Here is a 14588-nt window from a genome sequence, read left to right as displayed (position 1 = left end):
CATTGTCTGTAGGTGTGAATGTGAGTGTAGTTGGTTGTCTGTTGTCAGCCCTGTGATTGGCTAGAGAACAGTCCAGGGTGTAACCCTGCCTCTCACCCAATGACAGCTGGGATCAGCTCCAGCACCCTGCGACCCAGAACGGGGAAAACGATGAAGATCACGGATGGAATATACTGTAGCTTTGGACCAATTGATCATAAAACAAGTACAAACAGATTCAATTAAACGTAATTGAATAAAATAATATCATCCCATCTAATATGTTTAGTGAGCAATGAAATACTGAGGGAGGCGGTTAAGAAAACTGAAGCAGAAAAGATGTGAAAATGTGTCTTTTAACAATCCAATCTTACTGCTTTGAACCACTTGGAATCATAAAAAATGATAGGTAGATTTTTATTTCTTTAGACACATCATATCACTATAAACAACACATTCTGTGCAGCATAAAATCCTCTGTTCTACCATGAGTCGAATTATTCACACCAACCCTGGAGGAGCATGTCAAAATGAGCTGTTACTTGGAGTTGTGTTGTAATTTATCTTCCTGGTGATACAGCTTTTATTTCACTGATGCATTATTTACAATTGAGTCATAATTTATGTTCAAACTAGGCACAGTTTGGTCTTACAAACATCTGGAGAAACAGGCTGCAGATAAAGAGCCGGGACTTCTCAGAGACAAGCCCTGCAGACAAGCTTTTTGATAAAACACTCCCTGCAAAGTTGAAGCCTCACAACTGATCCGGTGCTAGAGGGGGCCCTTGTGGGAATGCCTTTGCAGGCCACAATAAAATGCAATCAAAAGGAAGAACCAAAGTTGAATGAAAACAATAACAGGCCCTAGGTTTCCCCATACACATATTTACCCCACAGAGTTTACATTTATACACGTAAGCCCTCACGCGCAGGGTAACACACTAAACTGCTTTGTCAGCCGTTGAATGATGACAATGGCCGCAGTTGGCGCTGGACAGACTCACAAAAGCATGGGCCGAAGCAGTGTCAGAGCACATTTACTGTATCTGTGGTGGGTGCATTCAGCAGGGCATTGAATCAGGTGCACTTACTGTACAGGATAAATAGGCAGGGCATTGTTTACCTCTGCTCTGAGAGGGAAGGATCGACCAGGAGTGAGAGAGAAAGAAAGAGAGAGAGAGAGAGAGAGAGATGGAGAGAGAGAGGTGGGGGAGAGAAAAAGCCCTCAAGGATCTGCTGAATTTCAAACTGAAGCAAAAGATCCGACAGCGAGAGTAAGTGTTAGAGAAAGATGAATGGTATCCATGAAAATAAAGCCAGAGGAGAGGCTGAGGTGTCTGACTGTTTTCCTGTTAAGACCCTTTCCTTCAAACCTCTGCTGACAGCCAGCTAACACACATAACACACATAATATTAACCAGACTGGTCCAACAGGTAAATGTACAGTTTGTTTCAGTGTAAAATCAATCACAGCTGTGTCTTACAGCTGATTTTAAATGAGACTCTGGAAATGTGGCTTGAAATAGAAACACATCATTTGGATTAAATGTAGTTTCTCATACTTTTTAAAAGCTTGTTATTAACTTTAAAGGGGCATATTTGGATTTGCTCACCAGTTACTTTAAATATATTTATCTGCTACTACCTGTCATTGAAGCTAATTTATTTATTTTATTTCCACTTTTGGATCAAACGTTATCTAAATCCATGACTGATAATTATGGATATTGATATACATGTAACATGTTGATATAAATGTATCTTTAATTCATAGATAGAAGCATTAAAAAACACAGCTCGAGGGAAAATGAAGATGGATGGAAAACAGTTTGGCAAAAGAATGGAGCACTGGACAGAGAGAGGCAGAGACAGACAGAGGGGCTGGAGCAGGTGAGATGGGTGAACATGAAGATAAACAATTGGATGAAAGTGAGAGAGAGGAAGGAAGCGTAAAGCCTGAACAGCACAGAGAATGTTGGAGATCATGTCCAGTTGGAGAGTTTCACGGATTGAAAAGTTGGAACAGGGAGAGACAAAGACGCCAAAGAAACTTGAGAGAAGAGGAGGAGACACTGACATGTTTCCATGACAACTCAGGGAAAAAGCAGGCGTTGCTGAATCTGAATAAACAAGTTTTTTAGTTTTTTTTTACCTGAGATGAGGCCGAAGCCACCAATCCTGCTGGGGTTATGCCTCTCTTGACCGCTATGTCGTTGCTCGATGTCGTCACAGCGACTGTAACTGGGGTGGGAAGGAGGGAGGGGATGACCGGGAGTGGGAGGAGCCCTGGTCGGTTGTTGCCGTTGATGACGGCGGGGGCACAGCTGTGATTGGCTCCTCCATTGTGGAGGCCAGAAGGACGGATGTCTCTCCGCTCCCAGGGTCCTCGGTAGTCCCTCTCAAAGCGGTTGTGGTGGCGTGACATCACTTCCTCTTCCTCTCAGAGGGAACGATGAGGGCGGGCCTGCAAAAAGATGGAAAGAAAGAGTATAGGTAAGGTGTAATCAACAACATGTGGACACAAAGGTATAAATGCTCACAGCTTCAACACAATGGGGTTCATTTGTTGCTTCCAATTATTTATTTATTTTTTTCAATTTGCCACATACTGTAAGGCATCTTTGTGAAAACGACAAGAAGAACAAAACAAAACAGCTGACCGGTACAAGGTGAGTAACAGCTCAGCAGTATGATGACCCCGCAGTCAGAACTCATCCATCTGAACAGATATTAACTCCTGCAATTACAGCTGATCTCATACATTGAACGGCTGCTGAATTCAATCAAACCTCCCTCAAACTGCCACGTGAGGGTTCTTCTCTTTTTTTTTTTTTTACAGCAGGAGAAGCTGCGATGGGCAAAGAGGCAACAGTGAGCTAGAATGACATCAGTATGCGGTAAGGAGCGATTATGTAGCCCGAGCTGTGTATCACTCTATAATATACCATAAACCAAAGCAGTGCAGTGTCTGAGCAGTGATTGTAGCACAGTGTACTTCTCTTGGAAACAGAGGACATAAATAAATGACCTCAAAACAGGTTCACCCGTACCCCATTATTCTGCACACTGAGGTCTGTCACTTAAAAAGCAGATGCCTTTAAAAAGCTGCCGTCTCTGTGTAGCTCTCTCTGAGTTTTTACTAAAGCAGTTTATACTACCAGTGAAAGGCTGTTGATGCAGGTTGTGTTTTTTGCAGGGTTAAATAAAAAAATTAAAAAAAACCTCCAGGTAAGAAGGTGAAAAGGTGAAAGTACTGTTGCTGGAAAATAAAAGGTTTTCACAAAAGGCTTGATGTGAGCGACTGTGACACACAATGCAGCCTATGGTGGGAGCACTGGCCCCAAATCACACCATCTTTCTGTTTCTGCTTTGTCTTTACACTGTGTTCCCTCTCTGAACATTTATTTATCCCCCCCCTCCCCTCATACAAGCGCTGGTCTGTCTGGATTGAGACACTAAAAGCTGCAGGCCAACTCTCTCACTCTCTGCCGCTCACTCTCACCCCTTTTTAATAACCTACCATATTACAAAAGAACACGCTCCTACTATCTTTGCAAAAGGTTGACGGGGTTGGAGAGTAGCAGGGCGCTCGTCCAACAGAACAATGTCAGAGTTAGTGCAAGGTAATATTTTTCTTATCGTCCATGCTCCGCACCTCAGCGAAGCAATAACAACGCATTTGGACAATCTTCACAGAAAAGGACAGGGAGGTTAGAAAAAAAAAAATAAAGAAGGAAAATTATCTCAAGAGTCAGAAATGAGGGCAGAGGGCTTCTTTCAGTGCAATTTGGAACCTTTTTTTGTTCGACTTTTTAGATGTAAAGTACAGTACATGCCTCTGTTCATTCACTGTGCTACAAAGTGTGGTCCTTTTTTTCTTTTTTCTTTTTTCTTTTTTTGCGGTTTTCTCGCTACTTTTTCTGTAAACGTCCAGGAACAAAGGCATGCTGGATAAAACAAATCCATCACATTATGCTGGAATAGGACTGGACGGAGTTTGTGAGAGCCCACACGAGAGAGACAGCTTTGTGAAATTATCTTCAGTCAGGCAGGAACTGCAGCAAGGACAGAAAGAGTGAAAAGTACGTTCTTCATACTTTCATAGTTGGAGAGGGAGAGCAGTGTTTACACTGAGTGAATAAAGTTTTTAAGTATGCATGAGTGGAAAAAAAGATCAAAAGACTTTGTGATGCACTTAAGATGTAGAGACGAAGTTAAACATTTTTGAACAAAAAATTATTTTGACTGCAGTGGAATCATGGGTTTTGTAGTATATAATAAATGACAGAAATAAAGACTAGCCAAATAAAACCAATAGACTAACACGACTACTGTTCACCTGACACAGCAGAGCAAGCTCCAGTTAACTTAGCCTTCTTTTTCACCACTCGATGTCACTGTTGTTATCAACACCAGCTGTAGATTAAGGTTGGAGGCTGTTGTTGTCACCTTCTCAGGAATTACATCTTTGTAGACGGCAGATAGCGTCGGTTATCTGCAGCTGGTAGTTTGTTCAGAGACATTTCGGAACGAGAGAGGAAATACTAATTAAAAAGAAATGCTTTTCCACAGGGAGTGAAAACGTCACTACTGTGACAATATTGTGATTATTTTGGACGCTACGCTCTACTAGTTAAGATGAACCCTACGTCTCTGTGGTGCAAACAAGCAATAAAGATGAAGTTAGAATGTTCAACGTATATCTATCTATTTATTTAGTTTAACATAGGTTTTATTGTGGACTTTACACCATAGCTTAAGGCAAAACTTACACTGGTGCAACAAGGGGCTAGTTCCCTCTTATGCCGCACAACACACCAAGATGTCAGATATTATACACGTGCTACTTCTAACTTTCAATAAGTTTACAGTGTGTAACAGCAGGTGATCCAAAGAGTCAATGTGTCGCTGAGACTTATCCACAACATTTATGCTTCTCAGTCAACAGACGGATGAAAACAGATCTTCCTTAACATTTCTCAAAAAAAAAAAAATTACATTGAAGTTTTTTTTTGTTTTTTCTTAGTCAGTGTCGAGGCTGAGAGTGGGTGCTGAGTCTATGTCAGACAGTGACCCAATTATTTTGCTCTCAGAGGTGCCTGTGGAAATCAATATTCAGCACACTTGTGGACTCTGACAGAGCAGACAAACACTTACACAAATCACATCGACGGTGACACTTTGCTCTGAGTTGTGCTGCTGCCGGGAGAATGTGCCAATGTAGTTTTTATAATATTAATATTTCATATTGGGCCATGTAAACGTGTTAGTCGGAATATGCTCCTGAATGTGGTGCTGCAAGGATTTGTGTACACCCATAGATGACATCTTGTCGTGACGCTGCTAATACTACGGTTTATTCTGATTAACATGTAAACGGGAATATTCCAGTAGCTCAAATGTAAACATCTTATTCGGAAAGCAGAATGTGGACCTTAATAGGATAATGGTGTGCATGTAAACATAGTTCATGTCAGCCTGGACACACAACAAAAACGTTTTTTTTAGAGGAGAGATGATGAACTTTGCTGCGAGACATTTTTTTAGAAGCCTTTTTTAGTATCAAAGCGATACCACTGACAACAATTAAGTCAAACCCTGCAGCAATTAAAAGCAGCTCATCCGCTCCTGCAACCCTTTTAGCATGTTAATAAGCTTACCTGAGGGTATCAGAACTTCCCAAGCCAAATGCTATTTTCTGACTCCAACATTTTATACCAGCTGACGACTGAGAATTCTGTGCTAAGAGACGGAATTCTAAACAACAAACACTTAAACCTCTGCGTTACGGCCGTAACACTCTGGAAGCACAAAGAGTAATAACACAAATCTGGTTTCCAAGATGAGCAGTAGAGCCTCAAACTGAAAATGTCGTGTTTCCATTAAAGCTTAATAAGCTCACTGACTGACTGGCTTTTCCACTGAGCTGCCTGTCACGTCATGAGTCAGGAGGTAGAGGAGGCGTGTGAGGAGTGTGAGCCTGCACTTTGCGTTTTTTGTTTTTGTTTTGTTCTTTTTTTGTCACCTTTTTCAAATACTGACTCAGAATAAAGAATTAATGAGGGCCTTCCAACCACATGCAAGATATTGTAAATGTTCTTGTATCTTTTGACTACTCGCCTGTGCTTTTCACACTTTACACAGAGGCTGATATAAAGTGCCAGTGAGACAGGCATTCAAACCCTGCTGGGGTAGAAATGATGGGAGCATTTACACTTCAGGGTATGGAGTTATTGTTGTGGCAAAACTATTTGAAATGATCTCAAACTGATTTTGCAAACACACCAATTGCAAAATGTTTACTGATTAAGTCATGGCAGAAAAGTGTTGTTTTTTTTCTGAAAATACACACAAATTATCAAACAACTGAGACGGGCCTCTCCATTGGTTGCCATTTGACACGTGACTTTTGCAACACTCCGGCCGTGCAAGATCCACAAATGCGAAGACATGTCTTCAAATACGTTTGTGATGATCTGCAAACACATCCCGGCCGGCGAGCCTGTGAGTCGAAACTCGGGGCAACACACTCCCACAGCTGTGTTTGCAGATCTACACTATATTATACATTTTACTCAAAAGACAAAGGTACTCATAATTACTTCTTTTGACCGAGCAATGGTCCATATTTGACCCCCTACACACGCCAAATAATAACACTCACAAGTCTGTTTATTACTTAATTAACAAGTCTGGATGGTATGAACAGGGGGTGGGGCAAAGTAATCTAACTCAAGGGTCTTATTATGTCTGCAACTCAGTGTTCCGATGGGACAGATGTATAACCACACACACACACACACACACACACACACACACACACACACACACACACACACACACACACACACACACACACACACACACACACACACACACACACACACACACACACACACACACACACACACACACACACACACACACACACACACACACACACACACACACACCAGTAAATGTGCTGACGTTTCCGTTCAGGATAATGTATGGCCCAGTTCTAGGTTGTTTTGCTGATGGAACCCTGGCAGGGTGAGCAGGTCTTGTCTCACACTGTCAGGATTTCTCCACGGTAACCCGCGCACCAGAGTTTACGCTACACTTTTATTGACTGCCATTTTGCTTAGACATATCCCAGAATTCCGGCCATAAAACTAGAAAAAGTGTAAAGCAGTAATACAATCCTTCTCACATCATCACGTCATCGGTATAAGCCACACATTTCCATTAATTAAAGCCTGTCATTAGATTTGTTTTAATCATTCTACAGCATTGTTTTAATCATGTTGAAAGGTCCGAAATTAACTTTTCGACTCACTGGCCAAGGTGGCGGGTAGATGAAACAATTCACTGGCCAAAAATATTTTTAACGGCCGAGATAACAAATAGTGTTTATGTGTCACGTACACATCTGTTACAGCCGGTTTAATTTAGAAGGCATCATGTTCTGTTGAATCGATCACAGATTGAAGTCACAGATTCAATCATTTTATCTTGAAATTGAGAAATTTTAATAAAGAAATCTTTATTCTTTATTTTCTAAATGGTTAGTGGTTTGAGGTGAAATGTTTTAACGACTATAAGCGAGTGTCAGACTCTCTGTGTCCAAACAAGAGTAGCCTGAGGAACAGGGAGAAAATGCTTCTTCCACCGCCATCACACACTGCTGTTAAAATAAACCACTTCAAAATTAAACGCCGCTTTATCACAACAGCAAGATTAAGAGAAAGTCTGGTGGTTGTTTTTGTTGTTGTTGTTTTTTTTTTTTACAAGGATATGGGAGTGGCAGACTTCCAGATGCCAATCATGCAGTTCGTTCTTTTGTGCGTTTCTGCAGATTCTCTCCGGCCTACGACAGCTGTTGCCTTTTCTCTCCCTGCTTCAATCCCTTTTGCTGATTTCTCTGTTCTCTAAACAAAAGAAGTAGAAAAAAAAAACATTGACAGCATCAAGACAAGCCACTCTCCCTCCTAATGCACACACACACACAGACAGTATGACAGAGAGTATTACCACAGAAACACAAATAAACACAGCAGATGGAGCAAACATCTTCTACTGGCGACTGCATTATTGCAACTACTGAAACATGTCTGTGTTAATATATCCATATAGGCTTGGGCATAGTCTGTGTGAGGCTTAACGTTTGGTATCCTGACAAAACAATGGTATCTTGATTATCTGAATGACTGCTGTGGAGATTACAGAGGGAAGTGTGTATTCATTTCATTCAACGTCATCCGCCACTTAGAAGCACAGCTAAAGTGGGAGGAGAGATCAGGAGATACAAACACCAAGAACAGAGTGGGAGAGAGAGAGAGAGAGAGAGGGAGAGAGAGAGAGAGAGAGAGAGAGAGGGAGAGAGAGAGAGAGAGAGAGAGAGGGAGAGAGAGAGAGAGAGAGAGAGAGAGAGAGAGAGAGAGAGAGAGACAATAGACAAGTTGGTGAGCCGACGGCCGTTTACTATAAAAAGCTGCCATGGCATTTGGTTCTCCAGCAACAGGGTTCATGACATCACCTCTGTTGCCATAGAGATGCCCTGCACAATTTTGATTTTGATCTTCTGGTCATCACCACAGAGATGCTCCGAAGCTGGATTGTATCGTGACCCTCTCTTCCCTCTCTACACTGAGGTCCATCCCTCTGTTACATGAGGGCGTATTTTAACCGGAGGGCTTTGACTCTGCGCTCCTCATGTGCATGTAGAGCTCCAGAAAGCTTTCAGTATGAAATGTAACCTTTATCTGCTCTACAGGACCCAGACCTGCTGGATCAACTGGATGAACCACAGGGCGGCAAGATCATTATCATCTAGTACACGGTGTGTGAATATATTAAAAGATTGATTCTATGAACATTAATGTGAAGCACCATCGAATACTGTTTAACTATAATGGCTTTAACATTCAACAAACCTTCTTATCAACGTTTCTTATTATTAAGTGGCTTTTAGAGCGCTGGTTTTTAAAGTGTGGATTAGGACCACTCAGGGCGCCCCGTCACACCAAGATGGATGTTTTGTAAAATGCTTTTTAAAAGAAAACGGGGTTTTTTCCCCCCATAATTGTAAAAAATACACAAAAAAACAGAAACATGTTATTAAGTAAGACTTATGAATGACTTTAAGTGTGTGTAACAAAGGCCACAAACTATCTTTAAAAGTTAACTGTGCACTTGACTGTGTGTTGATTTCTTTTTACAGGTTTTGTCCCCAAGTGTCTCACAAGTCAAGGCTCCATATTGAGGAGTTGAAGAAAAAAAAAACATTAAATTAACAGTCAATCTATGAAGAAACCCAGAATTAAACAAAAGCGATGTTCCAACTTCCTCAAAAATTCTCAAATCCTCAAAGACTCAACTTTGATGCAAAAGAATAATATTTACATAGATGTTTAAATTTATGTCAAAATGACCGTGAAATTACAAAATTATTTTAATTCTTCAAAAAAGTTCATTGTATCAAAGCTCGAGCCAACGTTAAGATATGCTGCAAACCATTATTTCCCAACTCTGTCAGTTCCAATCATTTCTATCATTGTTAGTGACGGAGCCTGGAGTCAGCCAAGTTTGATGCATCTATACTTAAAAAAAAAATCCTCAAGACAAATAAGAAGCATTGCACAAAACCAGCTCAATTCATCAAGTCAGTTCTCTCTCCCAGGTCGCCAGCTTGATCGTCCCCCATCAACACCATTGTTCACCACACAGCATATGAAATCGCCTTAAAATCTCAGACACCACAGTGATCCCAGCACGGTTGTTCAGGACGACATCATCACACTCTCTCAAACACACAATTCTGTCAGCCCTCCTTTATGAAACACCAACTGTGAATGAGCACACAGTGACTGGAGCTGCAGGCCGGACCGGCCCAGAGGAGCAGTTGGAGCAGTATAGATTAATGGCCCAGGAGACAGTGGAGACAAGTGGAATGAACAAATAGAGAGAGAGAGAGAGAGAGCAGCATGTGGTGGAGGCTGTTGGACAGCATTAGAGACAAACAAGCTGAACATAAAATGAGAGAAAGGACTAAATTAAATAACGGGACAAAAAAAAGGGAAAGTGTGTGGAGAAGGAGAAAATGTGAAACATACACACACACACACACACACACACACACACACACACACACACACACACACACACACACACACATCTAATTAATATGGTGGGAATGAGGTCCCATGGTAAATCAGTTTCCCCGCAATAACAGAACAGCCACTATCTCTCTTTTTAATACCATGTCAGTGTGTACAGACTTTGATGAAGGGAGAAAGAGAGAGAGGGAAGAAATACACAGAGTATGGGGGGGGGATGCTTGTGTGTGTGAGTGGGTTTGGAAAAGGAACAATGTTGATGTAAAGGCTTGGACAGTTGGTGTGCACTCAAATAATAGAGAATAATTAGGTTGAGTACAGTGTCCATGGTTCTCTGTGTCCAGAACCTGCCTTACTCAGAACAAGGATACGCTTCAGTGTGTGAATTTCATTACACAGGTCAAATGTATCCCTCTGTTCTTATGCCCACATTGATTTTGGGGATCGTAAAGGCAAAAGCCAACTTTTCCATACTGGCCTCACAAACCTTTCTCGTCCTGTAACTGTCCACAGAGCCTGCAGATCACATGCAATCACGGCAGGCTGACCTCTAGTACATGTAGCAATCTGACCTGGGGGCCACATCATACTCCATGTCTTTTATTAACTCCACTCCATATTATCTTTTTCCTGCTGTGTGGGATGGCGAGGCAAATGTTGTTACTGTTTAAAGTAGAGCTAAATAATCAATGGGATATATCTCATCTGCATTGACTGGCCAGTACTTGGATGGGTTTAGCTAAAGAGAGATTAATGGATAGACCTTAAAGTAGGAGATCAATAAAAAAAACAAAAAACATCTGGTTGGCCTGGAGTGACACCTACGGATATAAAGTGCAGGAAGACACAAAGAAAAGAGTGCTGATGCAGACGAGGTGTCTCACTCTCCCTCAGGCTGTCGTCACTCTACTCTCGACATTCTATGTTGCATGAATTTAACACTTCACATTGGAATGACATGTAGGTGTGATCCTCCCTGTAGAGTCCTGACCATTGATGAACCCAAGGCAAGGCAAGGCATTTATATAGCACTGTTCAGACACAAGGCAATTCACAGTGCTTTACAGACATAAAAACAGAAAAACATTAAAACAGAGCTTAAGGAAAGAATGCAACAGAAATGTATATTTAAAAAAAAAAAAAACATCATTAAAAGACAGGGATGAAAGTAAAAATACTCGATAAAGGAACAACTGTTAAAACTATTAAAAAAGTTTTAACAGTAACTGATTTAAAGGAGTTGAGTGTGCCAGCAGTCCTCAGTTGTTCAGGGAGTTACTCAAGAAAAGACGCCCACCATTTAGTTTCTGTTTCATCTGCGTCAAATAAGAGACATATTAGTTTTGGACTGCATCGAGTAAAAGACAGCACAGGACCTGTCAATACTTCTTTGTAGGAAGCATTTTTTTATCTGCCTTTCATTTTAGATGCAAAGTATGCACTGTTTGAACCATGCTTCTTTACTCTCCACTGCTGATCCATGAGCTGCATTATAGCTCCTGTGTATACCATTTTGTCCTTGGGTCTTGTAGTAAGGCATCAGGTGGCTCGCATTAAAAACAAGTTGGTGATTCTGTGTAAGCTTCTACACCAGGGTAACAATTAAGATAATGGAGGTCTTTTTTGGACACGTGTTCAAAATCAAACAGCCTGCTAATAACTGCAAACTATCTATTGAGGCTAATTAAACACATGGAAAGAGACCAGGACAGTCGTGAGACCTGTGTGCTCGCAACAAACAGGACTGTGCATGTAGAGGGAAAATCGGGATAAAAATGTACATACAGGGAGAAACAAATTGTGGGTAATATTCCCAGCGCTCAGCAGTGTTTGGAGAAAAAGCTGCGAAATGTAGAATTTGATATGCTGCAACGGTCAGCCGGAGGTTCTCTGTAGGAACAGCAGATGAGACAGGAATAGTGGGGATGGAGCTTATTTACAGCAGGCATAAACAAAAAATAAATAAATAAATTAGGCACTGGCCATTGAGTTTATGTATGAGACCTGCCCAAAGACAGCAGTAGCTGGAAAGTGATATGAACAGGTAAAAGATACACTGGCTGCATACAACAGAGCTACAGCGGCTGGAAGACTAATGAGATTTAAGAGAGAGGACTACAAACAGAAAGAAGGGTGAGACAAATGAGGGAACACGTTGTGAGGATGAGGAGGGCTTCAGAGCACACAAATGTACAAGCATTGTTAAAGCAGTGCTCGTGGGGCTCTCTGGAGGAACAGCTGATTCATACATTTCTACAGACATTTTTTTTTTTTTTTTTTAAATCAGAGGAGAGAGGAACACTTTCTCAAGTCGTCCCTCCAGAACATTTAAACCCTTCAGTGCTTTTTCTCTGAGCCATTTTCAAATCACACAGTAAAGCTCTATTCAAGTGATGCTGATGGTGATATCTGAACACCTCATTCCCTCTGAGGCCGAGCGCACACACTGATAGGTTGGGATGGGGCGGCTCTTTCAGCTCCCTAAAGCAACGTCAGGACAAAAAAAGGGTTTCACACCTTTGGGTATTTTTGAGAACATGTAGCTGCTCTCTTCTGACGCTTCAGCGTGCCACAGCTGGTTAATCCCACAGAGACCAAAAAGCCATTTGGAAAAGGAGGCTTGTTAAAATGTAACCTTTTCCCACACAGTCGCTCTTTCAAACATGAGGTGATTGGTATCCCATCTTTTAAGAATAGCAAGTAGATGGGGAGAGCAGGACAAAAGCACACACACACACACACACACACACACACACACACACACACACACACACACACTCACACTGTTTATTTACCTCAAAAACTACTTATGGTGAAAGGCATGACTCAGGGGCTTTGTGACAATGAAGGTCAAGAAGGTGTGTATATGTGTTTTTAAGTTGTCACAGCAGCAACAGTCTAGTTTAGAGCTAATCATGCAGAAGGTAATGAAGCTAGAGACCCTGTCAGCCTGTGATGTTAGTGGAACACGTGCATGCACACATTGTGGGGGACATGATCTGTGCGAATCAGTGGAAGACAGTTTTTTTTTTTTTTTTTGGGGGGGGGGGGGGGTTTCCAACCATTTTCTTTTTGCATGTGCAAGTGCAAGTGTACATTATTCACCAGGAATGCAGTGAGCCTACAGACACTTCAGCCTGAGAGGAAAGCATAAAAAGACATGAGACAGAGCGATGCCAGCATCCTCATCTGTCAGCATCACGGAACAAGAAGGAACCTTCTCTCTCCAACACATAGGGCACCCTCTAAAGATTGGAAATCTAAGAGTACTGTAGCAAAACCTGAAAAGGTAGAGGAAGCAGAGGAGGAGCAAAAAATCTTTGAAAAGAATCATTTAATCTTTCAAAAATAAAGAAAAAACTTATTTTTAATTTAAATGTAGCATTTAGCTTTTTGAGAAATTGGTGACATTTCATCGTATTTATGTAATTATGTGCACCAATCTATAAACACGTATTAAAAATCTGATCAAACAAGTCATTACGTTGACAGCTTTCAATTCCATTCACTGCTAGACATCTGCAGGAAACCTTTGAGAAGGAGAACGGGGGCGGCTTAATTATGTAAATGTCTGTCAATGTAACGAATCAGAGGCGGAGAATTAGCAGACTGTTAGTCTCTCTTAGACCCACAAATGCTGCTAATACAGATGAAGGGCTGCAGCCTGATTTCATTATCGCTGCTCTGAAAGAGGGAGAGAGAGAACGAGAGAGGGAGAGAGAAATGAGAGAGAGGCTCGGGAGATACATGCACATGGGAAGTTGGAACACAGGCCTCCATGCAGCGCCCCATCAAGTCCAAATATCAAATTAGCCAGATAAATGGTACATGATAAAAAAGGACGACGCAGGGAGGAGAGCGTGCACGCGCAAGCAGGCAAACGAGGGAGAGGATGAGAAATAGTGAGACGAAGAAGACGGAGACGGTGCATGGGCGTATTAAGAACCCAAAGTTACGTACAGTGTTTCAATGAATGGATAAAGCGTGAAAACAGAGAATAAGAAACAGAAGCAGAAACACAAAGAGAGAGGAGCAGGATATCACAGTTCATTAGTCATTGCTTGTGACAACTACAGACTGCCACAAGAAGATAGTCACCGGGTCTCGATCAGAAGAGAAACGATGGAATGCTAGTTGTTAATTCCAGCATTATTACAGCGTCAATTGAACTACTGAAGACGGTCTTATTCTTTTATCCTCTTTTCTACTCCAAGTATTTTCTCTTTCTGCTCTATTACACATGCACAAACACATCGGGAGTGAAAACATGTAATTCTACAGCAGACTTTAGCGCTACACTGACTCATCTCTGAGGCAGAAACCACAAAATCAATTCTCCCCTTTTTAAGTGAGCCATTAATAGGCGCCGAGGAGTGTTAAAGCACTTACTCAAGACATCAGAGATGAAGTCTAACTATGTATCTTGTTTCAAGGAACCTCTTTATAAATTTACACATGCTTAAAGACACACACACCCACGCGTGCACGCACGCACTCATACGTTTTGAAAGT

General features: G+C 41.5%; 1 protein-coding gene across 2 annotated transcripts in view; it reads right to left on the bottom strand.

Moving 5' to 3' along the window:
* LOC306831128 (kelch-like protein 29) overlaps positions 1 to 14588 on the bottom strand; it is a 142158-nt gene that overhangs the window by 96466 nt on the left and 31104 nt on the right. For both annotated transcript variants that reach the window (XM_079355052.1, XM_079355051.1), the window contains exon 3: positions 2132 to 2443. In XM_079355052.1, coding sequence (XP_079211178.1) covers positions 2132 to 2404 — 273 coding nt within the window. In that variant the 5' untranslated portion in view covers positions 2405 to 2443. The remainder of the gene's footprint in view (positions 1 to 2131; positions 2444 to 14588) is intronic.

Source organism: Symphodus melops, assembly GCF_947650265.1.
Source record: "Symphodus melops genome assembly, chromosome: 1".
Taxonomy (NCBI): Eukaryota; Metazoa; Chordata; class Actinopteri; order Labriformes; family Labridae; genus Symphodus; species Symphodus melops.
The sequence above is the reverse complement of the archived record's forward strand: the minus strand, read 5'-3'. Positions and strand labels throughout refer to the sequence as shown.